Consider the following 26,535-nt stretch of genomic DNA (forward strand, 5'->3'; position numbering starts at 1 on the left):
GTATAAAACACAATATCAGGCAGGCTTTGCACGAAGAACTATCTGGGTCTCACGGCTAGTGCTGTTAGCTGGAGTTAGTTTGAAATAGCAAATTATTTAAATTTGTGGGTGCCTAAGTCTTTATTTGTACAATCAAAATGTTTATGATAAAGACTGTGGGAAAATAATAAAATGTTTATAAAAATGAGGAGGAAATGGCTATAACCCCCCCCCCCCAAAAAAAAAAAACAAAAACAAATAAAAATAAAAATAAAAACAAATAAAAAACACTAGATGGCACTTCTAAATCTTCAAGTTTCATGCTGGCTTATCTTCATTTAGATTCTAGAGTATATGTGGGAAGTAAAATACATAGGGCATTCATTGTAGATATAAGCAAAACATCTTCCTCATAAAACGTTTGAAGAGGTGAAGCCTAGTGAGGGTGCTGTTGGATTTCACCCAGAGGAGTTTAATGCCAGCTTAATTTAGTTATTAGCAGCTGTAGAATCGCTGGTGGCAGATTTGCAAAGTCACACAAGCTCCCCTCATGCAGATGCTTAAAGAGTAAGTAGCGGGGTTTCGAAAAATCTAACGTCACACGTCCCCACGTGTTGCTACAGCTGTTCAAATAACATACCTGGCATTTTTCTTTTCATTGTTAACATCCTGACAACTATACTTATAACTTTAAAGTCTGTTTCAAAGCTCTTTTCAAAGTGCCCGCTCTAGCGCACTGGGGTTTCAGATGTGCCCTCTAAATCACTGCAGGAAGAGCGATTAACAAACAAACAAAAATAAGCATAACAACAAGTGCTCCTGCTTTTCTGTTCCGTGCCACACCATGGATCGTTATCGCTGTGTTACCTGTTTCACAATGTCAGCAACAATCCTTACACTATAAGTGCTCTTTGAAACAGACTTTAAAAGTTAAGTCTAAAAAGTTGTCAGGATGTTAACAATGAAAAGAGAAATCACAAGTACGTTATTTAAACAGTTTAAGCAACACGTGGGGACCGGTAACACTGTGTGTTCCTGAACCCAGCTACTTATTCTTTAATAACCCCAAGACCCATTCCTTGGATCAGATTATAGAGCCTGTGCTTCTGAGCAAAGTACCATCATTCCAGCAGCAAAATAATTTGTCAGCACCTTGTGTGAAGGCCTGATCGTGAAGAAAAACTAGGAAACTGTCGACCCACCTCTTTTGAGGTCTGCTTTCTGTGAACTTGTTATCCCTGCATCCTAAGCAATCAGATCCCAAAAGAACAGTTTTGTATTGACTAGTATCACAGTGCCACCTTGACTGAAAATTACTTGATAATGTACAAATGTACAACCCAGGTGTGACTGCCACCCCCTACCCCCAAAACCAATATGTTTCTAGAGAACCAAACCCTCCATCCACATGCTAATGGGCATTCAATTCAATCAACTTGTTCCTGGTTTATCTCATTCAACAAAAAAGCGTTTGAGAATAAAGGCTGACATACACAGAATCCCAGAGGCTTCACACTCAGACACACAGCAGAAAGAAGATGTGCTTGTCTAAGTTAATTGGATCCTTGTTATGAAAAAACAAGGATAAAAGAAATATCCTGTTTTATTTGCTTGTCTGAATTCAAGTTACCTAAGATAGGAAAGCTTTACTTCAATCACACATCCAGTCTCAAGAGTTCAGCTTTCACAACCAAGTTATAAAAAACGAAACAAAAGTTGTTTTCTGATTTACTATCTGGTGGCAGTGTTTTGTTCAGTTTGCAGGACATGTTATGCCTTTTCCCAGATAATTCTTTCCAAAGCTAAAACAGAGGCAAAAGGCATTAAAAAACATTTGAGACATCTGACTAATTTCAAAAGAGCAATGAATCGTATCATTCTTTTTCAAAACAGCAAACTTTTTTTTTTTGCATTATGGAACGTAATTCCATTTTTCATGTGTGATGCTCTCAAAATACATCTTTCTAGCTGTTATTCATGTTAAAGGTCCCTTTGACTTTATAACAATTGGATGAGTGGTTTGCAAGATACAACTAATCCAACCCACATACACAAATGCTGTAAATACAAATTCAAGCTCTTTGTATCATGCAAAAGTACATCTACATGACCTACAACCACTGCACTTCTCCCACTAGAAAGTCCCCTAACAGGCTCAACCCCAAATCCCATCCTCATTGCCTTGCAGATGCATCCCCAGCATGGCAATACACAAGAGAGAAAAAGAAAAACACCACCATCATTCTTAAGTGACGAGTAAAGAATTTACATTCAGATGATTGGCATAATGTCTAACAATGCCAAACAGAGACTGCCAAAGAAGAGTTTGAAGTAATAACTGAAACTCCCTGCAACTCATTTCTGTCAAGCTCTGACAGCCTTAACAAACACCACTTATCAGACACTGCCTGCACAGAGAACTTTCCTTTCAGCATTCTAACACAGACAAAAGGTGACTAAGATGTCTGCAATGCAACTAAACTGTTCTGTTCTGTTCTGTTCTGTTTCTCTACAGAGGCAGCTCAGCCAAAAGTTATATACTGTCTCCCTGTCTCTTCTACATTAAGATGAAGTAGAAACCATGGCAATCCAGCAACCCACAGATGCAGCAGCCCTTTACAGCTTAACAACGGCACAGCGAGAGCTTTGCTTTGCTTTTCATTGCAATGAGACTCAGTCATCATTTCGGAGGATAATTGGAAGGTTCACTGAAAATATCATTTTAGACAGAGAGCTTGCATTATCAATCACTATTTTTATATGCCCAAGTAAATCAAACCTTTTGTAACTGGTTGTTTTGAATCCGAAATCAATGGCCCAGAGCTTCCATGACAAACTCAATCAGGCTTTCGGAGACGTCAGTGTTCCTGAACCTGTGTGCACTTGCATCCGATTAAAACTCAGAGAACAGATAAAGGATTTGGGAAAGTGTAGCTTGAATCTGATTTGATTAATTCACATAAACAAGATACATATTTATTCAAAAAGGTTCAACATTACAACCTTGGATTGACATGTGTTTTCTCAGAGCCTTTTCTCACCCTTCTCATGTGACACGTACAGTATCAGCGATGGGTAAAAAAAAAAAAACATTGAGATCGATTCCAAAGTGTTGCACCATCTCAGCATGAACTTGTCAAGGAATTCCATAACAACCGAAAAACAACAAACTAATATTGAGATCATACAGATAATATTGCAAACCTCACATGACCCATTTAAAAACGGTCTCTGGTAACTGTTAAATGCAATCACATTGATGGGTTCCCATGACAACAGTATCGTGGCATACCATGACACTTCAAGATAAATATCATGCTGGGTGGTTTGTTGTTTTTTTTTTTTTTTTTTGGTTCTTATTCCCAACTGAAATTAAACACATTCTCCAGCATTGGCATTGTGTTACACATCCTTCCTGAGAAATCCTTTGCGTCTTGGTGAGGGGCTTCAGCTCACATTAAAACTGCGTGAGGGATCTTTGTAGCAGGAGTTTAATAGGGGGACCAAGTAAGAGCAACATTTGAGCTAACATACACTGCATAAGAAAGCACTGATTTATCACATGCCCGATCAGTCATGATCTGTGCTGGACCTCGCTTCAAGGTACTGTTTAAATAGCATGCACTTCTTAATATCACAGTAATAATCAAATATGGACAAGTGGTCAAAGTGACAGAGGTTTAGCAATACAGATTTTTTAAAAAGTACATCAAAATAACTTTGTTTGGCACAAGTTCAAAAACAAACCCTATTCTATCACTCAGTTTCAATGTTTCTAATATATTTTCCTTTGCTGTGGTTAAAAAAAATGCACACGTATTTGAAAACTGTGGGCATTTATTAATAACCCTGTCACTGCCCTGCTAGCTGTTCTAACTTATTTCCATATTGACTACCACTATAGCCATGATGCCAGGCGTTCTTTTGCTGTAAAAGTACTCTCATACAAGCCTTGTGAAACATTTACTAACTAATTTCTCCTATTTAGTAATGTTCTAATTATCATATTCATACTCCATATTAATTTATTTGCAACATGAAATACTGAATAAACGTGTTTATTGAACACCGGTGCAACTGATATTGAATTCACAACACACCTTTAACTCTGAACGTGACTGCATTTATTCTGCATGTAAAGACACATAAAGCATAGTGAGATTATCGAGCAATTAATTGCCGGAAAGAACAGACCCTTTATTATAAATCTGGCTTTTCTCCCACCTCTAATTTAGTTGTCATCATCCATATGTAAGAGCTGGGAGGACTTCATGACCTAACTCAGTGACTCATCATTTAATACAACCTAGGGATGTATTCATTCTAAAATACACCATAATTGCACTGTAATCCTCATGCCCCCCAGCTTTAGAATGTTTGCACTTTTAAGCACATTTTGACAGCTGTATGGTTTATACGTGTACTGATGATTAACTGGAAAAGGCACGACCAGAGCTGCAGAAAAACAGCTATTTATTATCGTAGGACAATCGAATCTATTCTTAAATGCTGGCTCTGACATTTTTAACTGAAGATTGCACATTCATCATTGTTCAGTAGTATCTAGGTATAGACCTACACATTACTGTTTTGCGGCACAGAAATGTTTTGTTTCTACCAATTCAAGGTCACTGGAAGGGTGTAATTTAGCCTGTACAGAATGTCAATCCTATTGCTGACCTGCGTTTGGAAGACAACATGCAAAGGGGACCAGCATCAACTGTGCCAAATTGTGTGGACTGTTTTAGACTATCTAAATTTGGACCAGAAAACTGACCAGATTTGAAGGCAGACCTCCAGAAGTCGTGCATCTCAGTCTCACCTAGTTGTATTACAGAACAGTTTTGTTATATCTTGCAGTTCTATATTGTTACAATAGTTGTATAGCCTTTGAACTTGCTTAGGAATAGGACTGAGTCCAACAGCAATTTGCTTTTTATTTTACTGTAATTAAAATCCTATTCATTAAATATCAAAAACACAAACAGAGCAACTCTAAGTTATAGAAAAAAACTGATTTTTAAGAAAGTCGTACCTGTACAAATATATGTGAACTAGGAAATTAATAATAATAATAATAATAATAATAATAATTATAATAATATTAATAATAATAATAATAATAATAATAATAATAATAATAATAATAATACGGCCCATTTAAATGCATTAATAAATGTGCAGTGTCATACAATTAAACCTGATACTCTTCCATCATATTAGAGGGGAAAACCCTGCGGCCATTAGCAAATGCCACTGCAGAGGGTCACTACCGTGGGAATAAGTGGATTCTCATACCACCACACAGGGTCTCGCAGTGTGACAAGACTGTGATTCGTGTCCTCTCGTGGTTGCCATAAATTCCAATCATTAACCATGTTTTGAATGATTTTTCTTCATTGTTTAGTTTAGTTTTCTAAAATTAGACCCAGGATTGCCCAGCTGAGACAGCAAGCCATCCTTGAGGGGGTCCTTCATCACTCAGTGGTACAGCTTGATGGTCAAGACAAACATGGCAGTACACCAAAGCGACATTGCAGCAGATCTGTCTACAGCACATTCGGAACTGGGCTGATCAACGGCACCTCATACTGGTCACACAGGAGAGAGAGCCCGTTTTTTTTTTTGAAGGTTTCATAGCAGACAGAAACACACAGAGACATCTGTTCTTGGCTAAGCCTGCCCTGCACCATTCTCCAAAGACACAAACACCACCAGATGAAATCCTCACAAGTCTCTGACTCATTCATTCTGTGACCACAGCGATAATAAGCAACAAATATTTCCCCCCCAACACCAGCTGTTTTTTTGGGGGGGGGGGGGGTGTTGTGTTCTTCTGCACATTCAACATTTTAATAAATACAAATAATCCATATTCCCTCCACATTTCACAACCTTAAATATTAATCAAAGGGTGATCCTTCACTTTTACCACGAAAAAGACAAAACTTAATACACATAGAAACAGTTACCTGCCCTATACGAACACTTATTTCACTGGATAAACATTAACTCAATGGAGAACTTATTTAAAACATGTGTGTTGTTGCACCTTTCCCTGTATTGTTAACACTACTTTCCGTATTGATACACTACTTGAGCCAAAACCACAAATCATCTATCAGATCTGGAACCCTTCTGGCTCAAGGTCAGTGGAGTTCCCAGAGAAACCTAAGGCTTGCACAACAGAAAAAGAAACTGAATACATTATAGTAGCTGCTGCAGCAAGCACCACTCTTCATTGAATAAGAACATTAGCTTGTCGATATCCCTGTTTTCTTTCACTATGCAAATCTTTAAAACACTAGGCTTGTCCCCTAATAAGTGCGTTTGTACAGACAAATCCTCTGTTCCACCCTATCTCTGTTTGTTTTGACAAATCTGTGATGTTCCATGTTGTAAAATGTTTAAAATGCACTGGCAATACATATCTCTCTCTTTAATGGCCTCCTCTGGCTCTGGCTCTGGTTATTGCTGCTTGTAAAACAAAACTGTTCCTTGAGCAAACAACAGAAGTATTTTCCATTGTCTCTGCCCAGGATTGAAGCAGATGCTTGGTGCCACCCTTATAAACTTTGCCACTGTAAATGTGCACAGTACTTTACCATTTCTTACAGTATGCATAGTGTTTCAATTCTTTTCCCACCAAATAATTCCCAGTATGTATTTTTATTTTTATAAGGGAGCATTTATTTTTTAAATTTTTTAGCAATTTACTCCCAATTTTCATCCCCCCCACTTTTCCTGGGTACTGATTGCTATGAAATTCAACACCACCTGATTTAAACATGATTGGTTTTGTCCTCCAGCACAGGGAATGCGGTTGGTTTATAATCATCCCTCACAGTGGACAGAGGGCAGCTAAATAAAATTCAGTGTTAGAGAAAAGACAAACTAGGCCCATCCTAAAAGATTTAGCTGTATTTGAAGTTGTATCAGATCTAGGTTTATCCCTGCTGTTCAAGGGGTAGGGAGACACTTACCCTGAATATCATCATTGAAGGTGCAGTATTTGTTGCGGTATTTGTTGAGTATACGGAAGGCATTAGAGTTGGCAAAATCCTCAAATTGGATGAGGCAGTTCATTCCATACCTGTGGAGATGGCAAGAAAGTTCAGAGTCTTAGTTCATTCAGAAGAAAGGAAGAACATTTCAACCAGCTGCTCAATTTGTTTCATTTTTTGCAGATCACTAACAAACAATAATAATAATAATAATTGTTTTTTTTTCTTCCCCAAACTGGGTTTTTGTTCTACTGATAATATTTTACAGTAAACTCTTTGAACACAAAACATGGGCAAGATGGAGGCACAGTTGGTCCAACCCATGCTGTTAAGTACTTCTATACTATAATGTAATTAAGTCATCAGGGAAACTGTGGTTTCAAACGCTCGCTCTGTTTAGTGTTGCATCTACAGGTATGTGGGTTTGGAACAGAGGTGTGTCATGTTTAAACTGAGCTACTGCGCATAATTCAACTGCAGTGCAAGTTTCATTCAGGGCTATAGTATACAGTAACTGCATGGCTACAAGGACTTCAGTAAAACTGCACGGTATATTTAGATGGTTTGATTTGTGCTGTCACTGTGTAATAAATGGATGGCTATCTTTGATTGGCTGGAATGACCTTTAGCATTGTATAAAGCATTATACTGTAATACACTCCATGCCATGTACTACTCTCTATGTATAGCACTGTAACACAATATGTTTGTAGGTTATTTTCATGAAAAGGAAGATTACATATTTTACTCTGGGGCACATCTTACAATAAAAAAACAATAATGGAAAGCCAAGTTACAGAGAGGTATTGTAAAAGTTAGCTTATAAATAAATGTACACATTGGCATTCTTTTATATGTGCAATAATGGACTTTTCCACGTATCCAGAAACACACCTGTAGGTAATTAACAAGCAAACACATGGGAATTAAGCCTTTAAAAAAAACATGAATATTTACTTGGCCAAGGTGGCAGTAAAAAAGGACGCTTAATTTTTTTGAGGGTATTAAAAATTGAATATCAGTATATTCACTGTAACAAGTACTCTGACCACCATTTCTACAGGAATAGCTAGCTGTGTCACATTGCAGTCTACTGTCTCGTACTCTCTCAGACATATTATTATTAGTATTATTTGTTTATTTAGCAGACGCCTTTATCCAGGGCGACTTACAGAGACTAGGGTGTGTGAAAAAATGCATCAACTGCAGAGTCACTTACAATTACATCTCACCCGAAAGACGGAGCACAAGGAGGTTAAGTGACTTGCCCAGGGTCACACAATGAGTCAGTGGCTGAGGTGGGATTTGAACCGGGGACCTCCTGGTTACAAGCCCTTTTCTTTAACCACTGGACCACACAGCATAGCAGTGAACAAGTATGTCATAACACATTCACATAATATTCAAAGGTGCTGGCCATATTAGGTTGGAGGTCAAGGCTATTGGTACATTTCGCCAGATAAGTTTATATAAGACTCCCATTGCATAGCAGCTTGTTGGCTGCATCCATTGCTGGTTTTACTATGAGTTTAATAAGAGACACCTGAGCTTGTTAACTATACCCTGTGGCTAATCAAGCTCAAAGTTTAGCCAATGAGCCAGAAGGCAAGGCTTAGGAAAACACTTCAGACCTTTAAGAGAGAGTTAATCAAGTAGCCTAATCATATTAATGCCATATGAATAAAGAAGGAATTGACAAGCAGACACTTGTACTTTGTCCATCAAGCCTCATTTATCTAGCCCTGCTTTCTGCTTCTTAATAAATAAATGCACTGCTGTGGAAATCTTGAATTATACAGACAAAGGTCTGAAGTCCTGAGAAGACACAAATCTCAGTCCCTGGAGACAGACGCAGCTGCAGATGACAGAGCTGTTTATTATTCCCACATCAAACATGTTCTCTCTGGTTTGCTAAACCAATGGTTTACAAACTCTTTTTTTTATAACTGTAGCCCTTCTGTCTGGAGGTTGCAGCTCAAGTACCCCTTTACAATTATCGCTCTACTGAATGGAAATGGTCCCACAGTTCCAATAAAAGGCAGAACAATCAGATTAACAAATGTAATCCGCCCCCACCCCCCACCCCCATTTATTTAATATTTAAATTATGTCACAAGAGTTTGGGACTGGCACACTGCTGGTTTAAGACAGAATACCAAACAGTAATTCTTAAAACTTTTAATTACAAGTCTTTGTTTGCACAGAATCAAAAGACTCTCTTTGGAAACACACATATTCGCTTTCTATTTGGCAGTTATTATAAATAATCCAGAATACTCTGCACTGTACATGTTTATCACGTTACCATTTACTTTCCATCTCTGCATAATTATGTGTGCCATTTAAAATGTTTACTAGATCAAAAACATTAACCTCAAGATAAAACTATTACTAAAGCCAACATAAAAATGATCCAAAGGGACACGGTATAACTTTCTGTGGCTTGGCACTTTCTGTAGACTCTTTTGTGCTTTCTTCCTTTGTTTTTCTTTTGCAAGCAAGAAATGTATCAATTGTTGACTTCAGAAACGATACACAGGATGTACAGTACTCTATCAAACAATGATAACAAATTCAACCAGCTCCTATTGCTGTTACTAAAATGCATCCATGCCTAATAAATAAAACAAAAAACCAAGTTTGAGCATTGTGATTATTATTTGTATATTAGAGCATTTATAAAAATGCAGAAAGTTGTAGTTCATGAGCTACACAGAGCGCTCTGAGCAGAGCTCTCCATAGACAGAATGGTCAGACGTTTGCTTCACCCACCCTCGCGTGTAAATCCGCTCAGTTGGAATCACACATGCGTACAGATGGCAGCTGGTTCTTACCAAAATGAGGGCTCATGCCATTAGGGCTGGGTGAAAAGTGGTCAAGAGGAAGGTTGGCACCTCCTGTACTATAAGCTGAAAGTATCTTTTGTGCTGGTTTCAGGTATCACAACATACCGAAGGAAGTTAAGGGAGAACTAAAACACCAGTGAGTGCAGTGTATTTCACTCCACTGCACACCCTGTAGGCTAGACCAGAAGTGAGCGTCAGATTAAAAAGCCAGACCATTTTACCCTTTCACAACAGATGCTTTGCAGAGAAATTCACCCTATTTGAAACACAGGCCAGTCATGAAAAATGCACCTACCTATCTGGGTATTCAATTGGAGCCAACGCATTCTTTAGTTTTTAAAATGTCTGTTCACTGGAAAAGCCATACAAGTCGCAAACAGCTCATTTACAAAGGTGTCCCAGGAGGAAGGCAAGAGCAAGTTACAGTTACAAACAAGAATACATCAAGCACAGCATTTTACAATCGATGTGTTATTCTATTCAATTCACATCACAGGCTGGTTCAAATGATCAAACAGCAATCTCTTAAAATGAGAAAGTGACCTGTGGATCCGAGTTCTGTGGTTAGTTTACTCCAGTCAGAGGGGGCAGCAAAACAAAAGCTGTCCTTCCCACTGGTGGTATTTTAAAACATTTTGTATCATCAACATTTCTTAAGGAACAAACACAATTAAACTCCTGGAACAGACTAATGAGCTAGACGGTCAGGTTATTGTGGGCTCTTTTAGTTCCAGACTAATGCAGGTAACGCAAGGTTTTAGCCAATCGGATTGCAGGGCTGGCAACTCATTATCCAAGCCTGTTTTGATAACCCCATGATTTTTTGATTTGTTAATTTTAAAACGCAGAGATTGTTTTCTTATTTAGTGGTAATGGTTTTTCTTTTTTTTTTATCAAATAGGTGATAATCATCACCAAATTAATTTCTGTTTGTTTTGTTAGGATGATTTTGTTCCTGTTGCACAGTTTATTACACTGGTAGCAGATGTCTCCACTCTTAAAGGGCTTAAGAAGTTCACAATGATGAGTTCAAGTAAGGATCATTGGTAACCTATGCTATGTGTATTTGTGACTCATGGTAGGGGCATTGCAGCCATGGCAACGGTCTGCTTTTGGATAATCAGCAATGATACATTGACAAAGCATTTACCAATCTTTTTTTATTTTTTTGTAAAATGAAAAGAAAGCAGTGTTACAGAATGTTATAAAACTAGGAAGAAAAATCTGAAATGCTTTCTAAATACACAAAATTGCAGATATTTCTAAAATAAAATAATTTTATTTTAGTCTATGATCACATTAATTTTTTGACGCGATGCCACGTTCTCTTGAGGTGAGCAAGTGAAGCTTAAGGTTATATCCCCCCCAGGAGTCAATACCTTATCCGCTTTCATGGACTCTACAGTCTATCGCTAAACAGAAAGAACCTCCTGGGCTTCACACCTCACACCTCAACATCACACAGCAGTATCTTCAGCATTTATCTACTTTGAACAATCGTGGTTTCCATTTCCAAACCATGAAGAGGCACTTACTTATCTGTTACAGCTTTCATGAATTCATCAATCAGCTCGTCATACTCCTTCCCCCTCACTCTCTTGTGCTTTAGTCCAATATAAAGAGGATCTTCCAATAGAGTCTGCAAAACAAAAGCACAACACAGTATGATCTCTTACCGTATGTATTGAACAGCACAGGCGATGCGCCAGGTAACAGGACACATGTCTTTGTGCTATCTTTTTATTCACAACTCTCCTTGTAATACATTATAATTGTCACAATAGGTCACGCGTAGCTGACTAAGTTGTAAATCAAGCTCACAAACAGGATATAAACAGGGCTTAAGTACAGCTATTTTCTGGCAAGGTTCATTTTACAATCCTGATGAGCATCCACTTAGCCACTGCTTAGCTCCTGGCTGATAAAGCTGCATCAGAATGGAGTGCGGAGTGTTTTGGAGTCTGCTTCGCTGGCTGACCAACTAGTGTTTAACTGGAATCATTTTTGTTTTATTTCCTGCATTGTTTTTGTTTGTTGTTCGTGTGAAAATAAAACAAAATAACCTTATAAGCAGCCCCAATGCAGACTGATGATGAGACAAACTGTCCTAGAAACTGCCCAAAATTAACCCAGATACAAAACACACCAAGGAATTTCAGTTTTCATCAGCTGTAGCAGCATTCTCATGCATCAGCCCAAAGTTCCCCAGTGTAGAGCTAATTTCATTACATGGCTGGAAGCTTGGCATGATAACACACTGTTTAAAGTCATTAATCTCTCATGGCAGCAGTAGAATTTGCTTTTTAAAAAAAACATAGGGAATGAAGTATGGGTCTATTCACAGATGTTAGTCTGGTATGACTCAAATGTAAACTTTGCAAGGGGACAAATGCTTAGCTACAGTATGTGCTACATTATGCAGTGATCACATCAGGAAACTTGTTTTGCAAGGCACGGCTGTCGTTTCGAACAATGGAAACAATTAAACAATATCAGCCAGGCAGATGCAAATCTTTTTGGCACTCCATGCTAAAAGGGCTTGCAGTTTTAAGCATTATATAGTATATGTACAGATTAGCATCATGTTTAACATGTGAAATGATAGACATTCAGTAATGTGCTGTGGCTGCTAGAGCGTTTGAAGGTGCAACATATTCCAAAGCTTCTCAGCAAGTGTCACTGTTTTGGGGATTATTGGATACAAATCACTCAGCATCCAGTTGAGGATTTTAATAATGTAGTGATAGGCTGAGAATGAGGCATTTAAAAGGTATTCTTGCTTGCCTTTCAAAAAACATTTTGGTACCGCTACTTCTACTGCCATTTGTGTAATCGTGTAACCGGTTTGTCCCTTGATGCAGTGGTTGCATTGAACAATATGTTTATCAAGGCAGGGTTTTCCAGGAATGGACAAACGTAACAGAAAAACCCAGAGGGTCACTTTCATTTTGACCTGTCAGGATAAGCTCAAAACAGTAATTCCTTGAAGTTGCACTGTTGAAACTGGATGTTTCCTTTACAGTATTTATTAAATACAATAACCTCAACAAGTTTAAAAAAAAAAAAAAAAAAAAAAAGACAGAAAATGTTCAAAAACTACACCCCCTATAAAGCTTGCAGAAGGGATGTGTTTAAATTACATAAACAGTAAGTTTTAGATGAAAGGTGGCCTAAAGATTTAAACAAAGCCAGGTGATCCTGTCTCCAAGATTAATTCATTTGAGCCTCGGCTTTTGTACTGATTTAAAACAAGCCAAGGGCTAATAATTACAGTTTAGCTGTTGTTTTTGGCCTTGTGTATGCTCAACAGATATTTCCGTATATAATTATGATGTTTGGAATATTTCCATAAAAAAGGAAATACAATTACCCTTGAAAAACTACAGTTAGAAGAGATCTTCTTGATAGCACAATTATATATACCCTTAGTATGCAAGGGATGTCAAATAATAGCATGGCAGCTTCAAAGGTAGATAACTTAGGCGCTGGAAGAGGACTGAGACTAAATCACCACCCTACCAATAAAGCCACATGGCAGGGGATACTTGACAATTCATCAACGATTACCACCTCCGATTCCTCCAGGGAAGATCTTCAGCAAGTCTGTTCTCCATATTTTCAAAGCATTTCTCCAGTCTCTAATTAACGCCTATTTTTGGAAAGATGAAACCTCAACAGTAAAAGTACAAAACTGAGAACCAAACAACCTTGAGAGTGCTTAAGAGACCTTCGGTCACATTAGTTATATGTTTGATACTAGTTTCGTAAAGTCAACTCTTTGAAAACATTTCCTGTGGAGTCTTCTTTTTTGAGACCCTTCCTCATGAAATGTGAGTAAGTAGTGCAGTCTCGGGTATTGAAGCATCTGTCAACCAATTATCAGCCCTCGATCAAAGTTCGCCAGTGTTCATGTACCCCCCCCCCCCCCCTCAAATTACACAAAAAACTAAATATTGCAGCTGTATCCATTTGTTTTGTCCAGCCCCTGTATTACATAACATAATATCAATCTTGGTCCACTTAAGACAGCAGTACCTGATTGTCTGTGCCAACATCCAAAAGCACAGGAAGACAGTTCTGAGGCCTGACCCCGCCACAAGCTGTGTAAAGTGCCAGCTTTCCCACTGGAATCCCCATGCCATAGCTCCCCAGGTCGCCCAGGCCCAGGATGCGCTCTCCGTCAGTCACAACGATAGCCTGAAAAACATGGAACAGACACAACCACCAGCCCACATCAGAACTACCCCACAATACGGCACAACTAGTGAGGCCTAGTACTGAAGGGCAGGAGATAGTTCAGGTTAGGATTGAGTTGCATTTGTGACTGTAGCTAGTTCCTTTGATGAAATAGCAGAACGTCGAATAAATAAAAACAATGTAGAGCTGGGATTTTGATTTCCCAAGACACTCTTTGCTGTGTTTGCTTGACAAACTGCAATGAACATTAGCTGAGTCCATCATGAGTCATCTATGTTGAGTGGTTTCAAAAAATGATAATATTTACAGCACACAGTTGCACAGTGATTGCCCATCAAGTACCAGGCTACACATGGAATAATAAAGTAGTACTGCGGCTTACCAAGGGAATATTTGCACGCAGCCATCATAAACAAACACGCAAGCCAAAGGTGAGTGTTTGCGCTGGCCAAGTATAATCATTCAAGAGGCTATCAAGAATCTACTTCTGGCTTATTTTATGCGCTTTAGGAAAAAAAAAAAAAAAAAAGGTGAAATACTTTTCTGTGTGGTTTTAGAAAGAAGCTCAGTGGTGACATACAGCAATCGAGATGAAGGCTGCAGCTGGTAACTGATGATTGGCCAGTAGTATTGAAACATGGCACATCTAATGATGTCTGATTAATGTCAACTGTGATGCAAGGTCATCCTGAACTGTATGTATACCTGCACAGCTAGAATTAAAACGAGAAGCAATATACCTGCAAGGCTGAGGATATGTAATCTAACATTAATATGGTTAGGCTGGATTTGTGCTGTGGTTGTGTAAGAGATCTATCTGTTCTCCTATTGGTTGAAATCATGACGATATCCACAGATAAAACTAGAGTAATCTTTGAATGCATGACAACATCGTTAGTCTTATTTCAGTTGATCTTAATTCAAGCAGCTCATCATGCAGTAGTACCTTGATATCGTCTTCTGGCCACGAGTTTAGCATTGTTGCAATGTGCCCTTTATCATGAATGGTAATGAACAGCCCCCTGCAAAACACCAAACCAACAACACCATTAAACACAGCCAAGGCTAACCGACTGTCAAGTCATAGTGTGCACACATTAAAAAGCAAAACCTAGACAAGCCGTTGTCCATTAACACCATCTGCAATTCTAAACCTTATATAAATGACCTGACAATAAGTATAATCATATTGTACATTCTCATACTGATTAAAAGAGAAGCAGTTTTTCCTGCTTGGAAAATCAAATTCCAAACCTGAAATGAAGAGTTAAAACTGACATGTGAACCATAACCTCTGAATATCCTGGAGCCTCAAATCCTTCAACACTGCTGTTCATGGTATTCCATAATGGATTCAGGCCGAGTGGGAGGAAAGCTTGTAAACAGGAACGAGAAAGCCATTAATAAGGGCTCAATGGGAACACATCTTTCAGTATGGTTTTCCCTAGATCTTTCCTTAACCCTGAACCAATTCCAGTTTGGGCGACAGCTCACAACGGAATGGTGAGAAGACACGTGAGGTCCACAGTTCTCTGATCAAGCCTCTGTTTTAATTATGTTCGTGCACCTCACTGCAGGAGACAGGGTTCCAGAGGTTTTGTTGCTTTCACAGAGGAAGCAACAAAAACCTGTCTAACTTGAAACAGCTGGCTGATACAATAATGGAATCCAATCAGAACCCCACAGCTGTAATTAAAGCTTTTCACTGGCCTTTCGGCGGCATTAGGCATTAAACAAACATATCCAAACATGAATACAAAGCTGATCCAAAGAAATAAAAAAAAAGCCTGAATTCCACAAAGGGTCCATTAGAGATTGTTAAGGAAAAATAACAAAAGCATGCTCAATGTGTCTTATCCGATCTGAATGAAAGAATATTGTTTAAGACTGAAAATAAGCCTGGTCCTTAAAATGGAAAGCTTCTAGAAAAAATTCAGAATTTATAAAAAAATAAAAAATAAAAAAAAGTTGAGGCGCAAGAGACAGCAGCAATGCCAGTGACATCATTCAACACATAACGCACACCTTTGTGCGTCACGTGCATTACATTGTGGATTATTACACACTCAATAACTTTAGCTAAAGAAGGTGCTTAGCAAGTTTCATCATAATTGAACAAGCGGTTCACATATGTAAAAGCGTGACGTATGTACGGACGTCTGCTCTAGACCAGGGAGAACAGAAGAGGGAATTGATTGGATGAAGTTGACAGCCGACGTGAGCGTTGGGTCTGCTCTAGACCAGGAAGAACAGAAGAGGGAATTGATTGGATGAAGCTGACAGCTGACGTGAGCGTTGGGTCTGCTCTAGACCAGGAAGAACAGAAGTGGGAATTGATTGGATGAAGCTGACAGCTGACGTGAGCGTTGGGTCTGCTCTAGACCAGGAAGAACAGAAGTGGGAATTGATTGGATGAAGCTGACAGCTGACGTGAGCGTTGGGTCTGCTCTAGACCAGGAAGAACAGAAGAGGGAATTGATTGGATGAAGCTGACAGCTGACGTGAGCGTTGGGTCTGCTCTAGACCAGGAAGAACAGAAGTGGGAATTGATTGGATGAAGCTGACAGCTGACGTGAGCGTTGGGTCTGCTCTAGACCAGGAAGAACAGAAGTGGGAATTGATTGGATGAAGCTGACAGCTGACGTGAGCGTTGGGTCTGCTCTAGACCAGGGAGAACAAAAGAGGGAATTGATTGGCATTGCAGATTAACAAGCCCTTTCTTAGCATCTGACTTTTTCATGAGTTCATATAACCGGCCTACAAAGGTCACAAACAAAGCAGGGTAGCGTTCACAAGCCAGGCAACTGTCCAAAAAGTTATCACTTGACGGATTAAATGGGTCACATTTCTCATTTTGTTTGATTGGTGCTGCGTAATAGGGAAAAGTGGATAAAAGAGGCATTCAGGCAGTGCTTTTATACAACTGTATTCCAGTGTTTATTACTCTATCTACAGCTTTCGAGGTCACGATAAGCCTGAAGCTAAAATGGTGTTGTTTCTATCTATGGGTAATGCACGTTTTAAGAACACCACAAATTGACCATGCAATTTCATTTAAAAAGTGTTTGAAATTAAGTTTGTAAACTTAAAGCCCCAGTTCAATAAACCTTTAGCTAGGAAAGGAAGAGTTTAAAGAAAATACAAATTAATTCAATAAAACGCAAAATGTTATCTATATAACATTCTGATTCTATATAACATTCTGATAAATTATTATACTGAATCAAAATAAATATTACTCCTCACTTTGTTTATAGTGTAACTTGAATTTACCAGCTAAAAATGCAATAAAATTATGCCTTAAATTCAGGAGCATGCAAAGCCCACAACACTGCTAATTAACCAGTAACCTAAAACACTCATTCACCATCCATCACCTACAAAAGGTAGGGTTCTCAATTGGCATATCCATGAAAGATAATTTGCAAAGGAAATTTGAAAAGGTGCTATCAACTGAAAACTTCAAAGAGACTCTTAAACTGGTGATATTATTAGTTAAAAAGATAATTCTGACCTATTACTTGGATCCATTCCCAGCTGTGACCTCCAGTCAGATATATTGTCACTTATGAATTAAATTTATTATACCTGTATTACGAAAACAGGAACACTTAAATAACATTGCATGCCGCTGTTGTCTGTGATGAACTGGACATGCAAGCAAAAGCAAGGCAGCCAAGCAATACTGAACAGCTGCAGCACGGAACAAAATCTCTCAAAGACTGTTTTGCAAAACTAGAATTCCTTACATCTGCCAAGCAAAATTGACAGAGCCAAAAAATATTCACAAAACCAATTTTTAACTGTGGAAAATTATATTAAATTGCTAGTGAGAGCTCTGGACATATGTTGAGGACTGCTGAAATACAATATATTATTTCAATAATATGTTTTGGCTTGAACAGGGATAAAACCAGCCTTGATAGCAGGACTTCGAGCATACAAGTACAGTAATTCATTGCGTATCTGACTGTAGTGGGACCAGAGTAAGGTTGGATATGTAAAAAGTCGGAATGAATAAATGAATCCTGTTTTAAATTCCCTTATACACAGCTGTAACAATTACTATATTCACACGATTATTGTTTTGAGATTCAGCTTTTATTAGGGAGCTCCCCTAAGTCCCTTGTTTAGAAAGATACAGGGTATTAATGCTTGTGACAGAGTAGCCATCTGCCATGTGGGTGCGTGCATTCACTGCTGAGTGACAGGCAGGAGATCGAGACGGAGGTTGAAGTTGATACGCCCCACAGGCCAACAGGATTTATTTACATATCAACACACTGAACAGCTCACATGACACTACCAGCAATGGTAGCGCAAGGAGCACATACAACACAGTGTACGGAAACTTTGGTGGGATCTACAATCTCTGAACTAATCTTCTCTGTTCAATAATAAGCTAACGTTGCTGAAGAGATTGATCATGGCGGATAAACGGTTAGGGCGGATATGTGACGGGCGGATACTCTGTGGCCTAAGATGGTTTGAAACCAAGTATTAAGCTGGTGGGAATAGCCATAGCCCTTTGTCTTTCTCTTTATTTATTTTGTTTTTTCAGTGAGTCAGTTTTTCCAGATTCAAGTTGGTTATTTTTTTTTGTATGTGACTCATTCTGAAGCACACTTGCACTTGTGCCAAAAAAAGCTATTAGTATTATTCTTTCACAGATAGATGAAAATCTGTCATTATAAAAAACATACTTTTTTATAATGACAGACTGAACAGTCATTAAAAAATAAGCTGTACCTAGAAACCTGGACTCATTGGAATCACAAAAGAAAATAATTTTTATTTAAATTTGATACAATCTACATTAAGCAGCATTTATCCACATGGCAGGTACCTAGAAAAGACTCAACTACCTACCCTGCTGACTGATAAACACTTGTCCTGCCACCTCCAAAGTGGATCAGAAGACCAGATCAGAAGCCTCAGGGGCCATTCAAACTTGTGGGATTGATTTGATCAACCGAGTACCCCACACTGGTAGGAGCTTTTTTACAGCAAAGCATTGTACAGTACTGGGGAAGCACCCTTATGCAACCCAGGGTGATACCCAGAACTGTACAACGCTACAATCAAATCAATCAGCTGTGTCTTATCCCTTCAGGGCACAGGACGATCAAACCAGCCCTTCAGCCTCACAGAGCCTGCCAAGCTTCTAGCAAGTATTAGTTTAATGCAGTGTGCAGAAAGGTGGCTAAAAAAAAGAAAAGGCTGTAAATCATTAAAACCTGCTGTGTAAATGGTTGTTTACTGTTTAAAAACTACACACGTTCAATCAAAAAAAGCAGACTTAATTTATATTCATAGTCTTTATATGTTAAATTTGATATTCCACATACAGGGGGGCAAAGCATGTTGCCAAAAATCGCATTACAGGGCAAAGGCAGTTTCTTTCATTTGCACCAGGTTTTCTCATCAAAATCAGGGGCACACATGTTTTTGCCCTAGCATTAGAGGTTTGCCTTGTCATCTTGACCATAGTATTAAAAAATAATTTACAAATACTATAAATGGTGAAACTTGTGAGAAAGTGTGAAAATCATGTAAGATCCTAACAAACCTGAAACTTTTCATTTAAACATTTAGTAAAATGTGTTTAAGATTTATATGTTTGTTTATTATTTAAACCTTTACAGCCGTAGCTCACAAGGGGACATACAAAGCTTGTCAAGGAATTAATGTTTCTGATTTGAACCTGCAACCCGTTCACATCTACATCCCCACAGGCTATCTTGTTAAAAGGAAGATTACATATTACTGGCATGGAAAATGTTCAGTTTTACAACAAAAAATTCACAGTTGACATAAAAAAAAAAAAAAATCCGTGACAATTCATCATTTACAATTCTACACATTAAACTGTGGGCACATAAAGGGAGGGAACCGGACGCCTTTTCAATCTGAAACAAAATTAAGTATTTAGCTTGCTTTGAAATACAGCCAGCACTCCTCATGGGACAGACGCAGCAAGGAAAGCAAATTCACTAGAGCTGAGCCAAAACCAGGCAGTGACATTTGTGACTAGGTTACCCCAGACTGTAACACACTGTTCCAAAACAAAACCACTCTGTTCAGCATTTAGAGCTGGACATAAGAATCCTTTGGGCCCCTACACCTCCCACCCTCTCATTGAAAGAGCAGCTATCAGACAGTTTGATTGTCTGCGTTTTGATGAAGAATAGTCAGCTTTTTAGAAGGCCACCTAGAAGAAGATGTATGCTCTGGGCGGGCAGAGCGGTGAAAGGTGCTTCATCATTGTCATTACAGGACGCAGCCAATTTGCTTATTTATTTACGCAGCAGATTAAGATGTAACGCATCATTAAACACTATAAACAGGATCACACGTTGAAAGCATTAATAAGAACAGCTGGTCTACTCTCACCCTCAGATCAACTGGCAGATTATACCGAGAGGAATAATCAACAGTATAACCAAGACGTATCTATCAGAAGAGGAAGAAAAAAAAAAAAAACATTTGGTAGCTTTAAAACCCTGACCTTTTTATCCCCAAAAGGTTGCTGCTGGCATTTCCCAAATCAAACACAGCAGACAAACAGGGGGCAGCGAGTCTAGACCTGAGAGAAAGCCAGGTTAACTAACATTGCTGTAATGGTTCAGCAGCATACAACCAGCAAATTCTTTAACACTTTTAAAACATGTCTTAAGCCACAAAGCTCCCTCGTAGTAGAGGAGATAATATCTAGTACAGTTCCCTCCACCCAAAGGTTTAGAGGATTACATACTGATAAGGGATTTAAAGAATTTCTCTATAAAGAGGGAGATTTCCTGGAACTGCACAAAGAGGGATATTAGGAATTACACTGGACATAGCAAAAACAGCCGTGAAACATCTGTATTGGGCTTTTGGTCTGTATACAGCTGTTTAACATTACTGTTCAATCCCGTTTCTAATATGTTTTTTCAAATCAATCAAATCAATCAGCTGTGTCTTATCCCTTCAGGGCACAGGACGATCAAACCAGCCCTTCAGCCTCACAGAGCCTGCCAAGCTTCTAGCAAGTATTAGTTTAATGCAGTGTGCAGAAAGGTGGCTAAAAAAAAGAAAAGGCTGTAAATCATTAAAACCTGCTGTGTAAATGGTTGTTTACTGTTTAAAAACTACACACGTTCAATCAAAAAAAGCAGACTTAATTTATATTCATAGTCTTTATATGTTAAATTTGATATTCCACATACAGGGGGGCAAAGCATGTTGCCAAAAATCGCATTACAGGGCAAAGGCAGTTTCTTTCATTTGCACCAGGTTTTCTCATCAAAATCAGGGGCACACATGTTTTTGCCCTAGCATTAGAGGTTTGCCTTGTCATCTTGACCATAGTATTAAAAAATAATTTACAAATACTATAAATGGTGAAACTTGTGAGAAAGTGTGAAAATCATGTAAGATCCTAACAAACCTGAAACTTTTCATTTAAACATTTAGTAAAATGTGTTTAAGATTTATATGTTTGTTTATTATTTAAACCTTTACAGCCGTAGCTCACAAGGGGACATACAAAGCTTGTCAAGGAATTAATGTTTCTGATTTGAACCTGCAACCCGTTCACATCTACATCCAAATTCTTTAACACTTTTAAAACATGTCTTAAGCCACAAAGCTCCCTCGTAGTAGAGGAGATAATATCTAGTACAGTTCCCTCCACCCAAAGGTTTAGAGGATTACATACTGATAAGGGATTTAAAGAATTTCTCTATAAAGAGGGAGATTTCCTGGAACTGCACAAAGAGGGATATTAGGAATTACACTGGACATAGCAAAAACAGCCGTGAAACATCTGTATTGGGCTTTTGGTCTGTATACAGCTGTTTAACATTACTGTTCAATCCCGTTTCTAATATGTTTTTTCTGAATCTCATCATTCAGAACTATAGGTCAGGCTGTATTTCTTTCACATGCATCACATGTCAGAAACTAATGAGATAATCCTTTGATCTGACCTGGGGTTCGCCAGTATATAAATCTATATGATTGTAAAATGCAAATATGTATTTTATTTCAAATGGACCAAAAAAAAAAAAAACACTATTTCCCCTTACATACAAGTCATTAAATGTCTTAAATGTATAATAACTAGATGTATAAATGACAGTGTATAAGTGCTAATCTGAATCCTGCTAGTGTGAACCCCCTGATCAGAAACAATCTATCATAATGAAATGCATGCTGATAGAAGCTGGAGAAACCAAACGCCAGTATAATTATTCTGAGGAGTGTGTGAAGCAGTTACAGCAGCCTCTGAACTTTTTATTCAAAGGGCTATTAGGCAAGACATGTTTAGTATGGTCATCTGAAAAGGGTCTGGTCTCAGGACCTGTAACACAGAAAGCGAATTCATAGCGTTGTGTGTTGTTCAAGTCTTGGTTAATACACCTCTAACATGTAAGCATCTCTGTGCATGAACAAGAAAATCAAGTTGGATTGGTAAACTGTCTAAGAAACATTATTCATGCACTGTGTTGTCATTGTTCATGTTATAAAGAGGTACCTTGATGCAATCACCTGTATGAAATCTCATAGATAAATGCATGTCTGAAAATCAAATCCTGTTTAAAAATGACTTCCTAGGGTTAATAGCCCATAAAAATTATTGGAAACAAGCATGTTTGAGTATTTACCATGATAAGCACCATTCCTTAAGAAATATGCTTGTGGATTGGGTTAGGTGAAAATAAAACTAGATTTAGGTTTATCATTGATAATGGTATGAACCAATCCGCATATTTTTTTTACCTGGACTAGTTGCAAGCTTCCTGGGGCATTATGAAAAGCAATGTCCCCAGGGTTACAGCATGTGGAACAAGCCAGTATTCGGCTAGGAAAGAATCACAAGATTACCCAGAGTCATCTGTGGGTGTTCAGCTCTGACCCAAGGAAAGGGAACTCCGGACTAGAGGGCCATTCCGCTGTATGTTAATTAGATATAATTAAATCATCAACTACTTTAAAAGACCTGGTTTAATCGGTTCAGATTATACTTCAGTTGTTTAATTGGTTTAATTAAGGACATGGTTGGCGCAAAGATATTATTATTATTATTATTATTATTATTATTATTGGTTTATTTAGCAGATGCCTTTATCCAAGGTGACTTACAGAGATTAGGGTGTGTGAACTATGCATCAGCTGCAGACTCACTTACAAGAATGTCTCACCCTAAAGACGGCGCACAAGGAGGTTAAGTGACTTGCTCAGGGTGACACAATGAGCAGCTAAGCTGGGATTTGAACTGGGAACCTCCTGACAAGCCCTTTTCTTTAACCACTGGACCACTCAGCCTCCCCAAGATGTCAACTGAAAAGTTGTCTAACCACGCCCTAGCACTTTTGGTTCATACAAGTTTAAAGTATTTATTTATATTTATATTATAATTAAGTCAATATACATAAACGATTTCACACAAAACAATAATACATCAGAGCAACTTATGCTCAGATCTACTATACCGATTCCACATTCAACAATGCTTACCTGCCACTGTGTGTCAAATGTCTATCAAAGATCTAATTGTTCTGTTTCTGAATTCGACAGAATAACTGTTGTGTTTAAGGGCTGGGCTTTCCACTTCCCTTTAATGAAATTGCCCCATTTGTTTAAGTGGCATATGAAAAAATAGATATTTAACAGTAAAAGGAAAAGAAAACTGGTGTAATTACAGAAAGGGAAATTATTGCATCAGTTCTGACCCTACTAAATAATAAAAGTCAAGGCACATCATTACAGCACACAGTGGAAAATCAGGAGCTCACAGTCAAACAGAACCCCAGCTAAGTCAGCAAGCACTGCTGAACCTGAGAGAGATCGGATGCAAGTACCCCCCCCCCCCCAACCCCCCAACCCCCCAACCCCCCATATACTATAACAGGTGATGTGATACTCTGATAAAGGCTCTGCTCTTGTGATTCACAGTATCCCTGATTGGCATATTGGCTATTATCTTCCAGCCCCAGACATCACTGCAGCCAGTGCTGGTGCAGGGTCTGGTTCGCGAGGGGGGAGGGAAGGCGACGTGCTCACCGCGGTCTCCGGAAGGCCAGTCCGTACTGCTGGCAGGCGAGCCCCACGGTGGGGGTGTAAACGATGGGCATGAACTCCTCGATGTAGGAGGTCAGCAGACGATAGAACAGCTTCTCATTCCGGTCCTGCAGGGTCATCAGCAGAATGTATCTGTATAGGAAGGGAAACAGAATGAATTAACATGTTCTTAACCAAGTCTAGTAGCAATCTTGTTATTATTATTATCATTATTATTATCATTATTATTATCATTATTATTATTATTATTATTATTATTATTATTATTATTATTATTATTATTATTATTATTCAGTGTTTGCAATTTGTAGTTTCAAAAGCAGGTACAAGGCATGTCTATTACAAATGCAATTAATTTTAATCATATATATATATATAAAATACCACACGTCTCAGAATGTCAATGACAAAAGCAGGCTAAACTTATAAACCACACCACAATCTATATAAACAGATTAAGTATGTTAATATCAGGTTTCCATCTGTTTTCCATTTAGAAATATTAACTTACAATATGTTTGTAAGTGTTCGGTGGCTACCTCTAATCAAGTTAAGAGTGTATTTCTCACACTCTGTGCTTTTGTCAGGTCTGTTATACAAAGAGAAAGTACACTCTCAACTTGATTAGCAGGTAGCCGCTGAATACTTACAAACATATTATACTTTAATGATTCTAAATGAAAAACAAACAGAAACCTGATATTAACATGCTTAATCTGCTTATACAGAATATTTTGTGGTTTAAATGCTTAGCCTGCTTTGTCATTGACATTCTGAGTACAACCAAAATTATAAGCATAGTTGCAATAAAGGAGTTGATTCATAATGCCAATAATAATGATAACGTTTCCAGAGTTGGTTTCCAAGATATAGCCTTCCATAGCTCTTTACTGTGAGAAAGCAGGTCACCTGCGTACTACATTAAACAGGATGTAGATAACTTGTAACAAACGTGCATGCGATTTCCGTGTGCGCGGGAGGTGCCTGAGCGCCACTCACTTGTCCAGGTCGCTGGATCTGGTCTCGTAGCTCTTCATCACCCTCAGCACTTGCACATCCTGTGAGAGAAAGCAGGGAGGGAGCAGCCCGTGGATCCCCAGCTGCAAGCGCTCCTCCAGGGTGAAGGCCATGCCCTGCCAGGCGAGAGGAAAAATAGCCATTGACCACCTGCTTTCCCAGGGTCAGCAATACTCACAAGCATGGGGAGAGAGGGTAGGGGGTTTAGTGTTTGTTTAAATTGGGTTCATGAATGCCGGGCAGGATGGATCATTCACGCTTTTCACGAATGTTCTGCTACCTGAGCAACCCACACCACACTTCCAGTAAAGTACATGGCATTACATTTGATGGCACTTGCAGCACTGGGTTCACTTGCCCTAATGCAAATTTGGACTCCCGTAACATCTCTAAATACTTTAGTTATATATATATTTTTAAAACTTGTATTAAAATAATCGCATTGGGGGGAGAGGAATGGAGCGAAAATATATGTGGGCTGTACAATCATCAATATTTAGTCGAATGATTGAATATGTATGAAGGTAATGTTTTCTGTTTCAGGATTACGCTATGTATTGAAAACTGCACTGGGAGGAATTGGCTGCAGTGGTTATTTCTTTGATTGTAATAAAATATATCTATATTATACTCGAGTGCACAGAAATATTTGAGTAGGGGTTCCAGTGATGAGCAGGATGGGTTACAGCAAAACCAATAGATTTTTATTCTGTCTCCTAAAACTATAGTGTCTCAAAAATCATGCTTAACCACAGGCCTTGATGTAGCCCTCACTGGTCCCCACAGCTGATGACAGACCAGCATGCATCCAGCATCTGTTTCTAATTATTTATGAGTAAGGATATTTCTAACATGAATTCAATGTGTCATTCAGACAAACGGAAACTCTTAAAATAGCCCAGTGCAGTTTGCAATTGTTAAAAGCACAGTACTGTATGTGTTGTTCGGTTGTCGAGCATCCCAGATAAAATTACATTGGACCCTAGAGAACGGACAATTCCCTGTTGTTTCATACAAGACTCTGGACACGTAATTAGACACAAATGAACCCTGACGTTTCACCACAGCTCCACACCAGTCTGTTTAAGGACCACCCTAGCGAGGGTACAACTCACCTGACGTTTCACCACAGCTCCACACCAGTCTGTTTAAAGACCACCCTAGAGAGGGTACAACTCACCTGACGTTTCACCACAGCTCCACACTAGTCTGTTTAAAGACCACCCTAGAGAGGGTACAACTCACCTGGTCAGACTGTGAACAGACTGGCATGTGCTGTTCAGACAGGGCAGGTTTGATAACAAGTAGCAAAAAGACTATTTGGTAAAATTGCTTGATCACCACAGGCCCATTGTTAACCTCAGGCATATGGCAAGATGCTTCTCACCTGGTCCTCTAGCCCTTCATGGTAATGATGTTAGGAACAT

The 26,535-nt window shown here is 38.7% G+C and overlaps 1 protein-coding gene across 2 annotated transcripts in view; it reads right to left on the bottom strand.

Annotated features, from left to right (window-relative positions):
• Positions 1–26,535, bottom strand: part of LOC117407447 (NADP-dependent malic enzyme, mitochondrial-like) — a 62,355-nt gene that overhangs the window by 11,545 nt on the left and 24,275 nt on the right. For both annotated transcript variants that reach the window (XM_034012481.3, XM_034012480.2), the window contains exons 3-8: positions 25,091–25,224; positions 24,074–24,223; positions 14,973–15,048; positions 13,865–14,026; positions 11,365–11,468; positions 6,963–7,072 (exon numbers count right to left, since the gene is read on the bottom strand). In XM_034012481.3, coding sequence (XP_033868372.2) covers positions 6,963–7,072; positions 11,365–11,468; positions 13,865–14,026; positions 14,973–15,048; positions 24,074–24,223; positions 25,091–25,224 — 736 coding nt within the window. The remainder of the gene's footprint in view (positions 1–6,962; positions 7,073–11,364; positions 11,469–13,864; positions 14,027–14,972; positions 15,049–24,073; positions 24,224–25,090; positions 25,225–26,535) is intronic.

Source organism: Acipenser ruthenus, chromosome 8 (assembly GCF_902713425.1).
Source record: "Acipenser ruthenus chromosome 8, fAciRut3.2 maternal haplotype, whole genome shotgun sequence".
In the NCBI taxonomy this organism is placed as follows: domain Eukaryota; kingdom Metazoa; phylum Chordata; class Actinopteri; order Acipenseriformes; family Acipenseridae; genus Acipenser; species Acipenser ruthenus.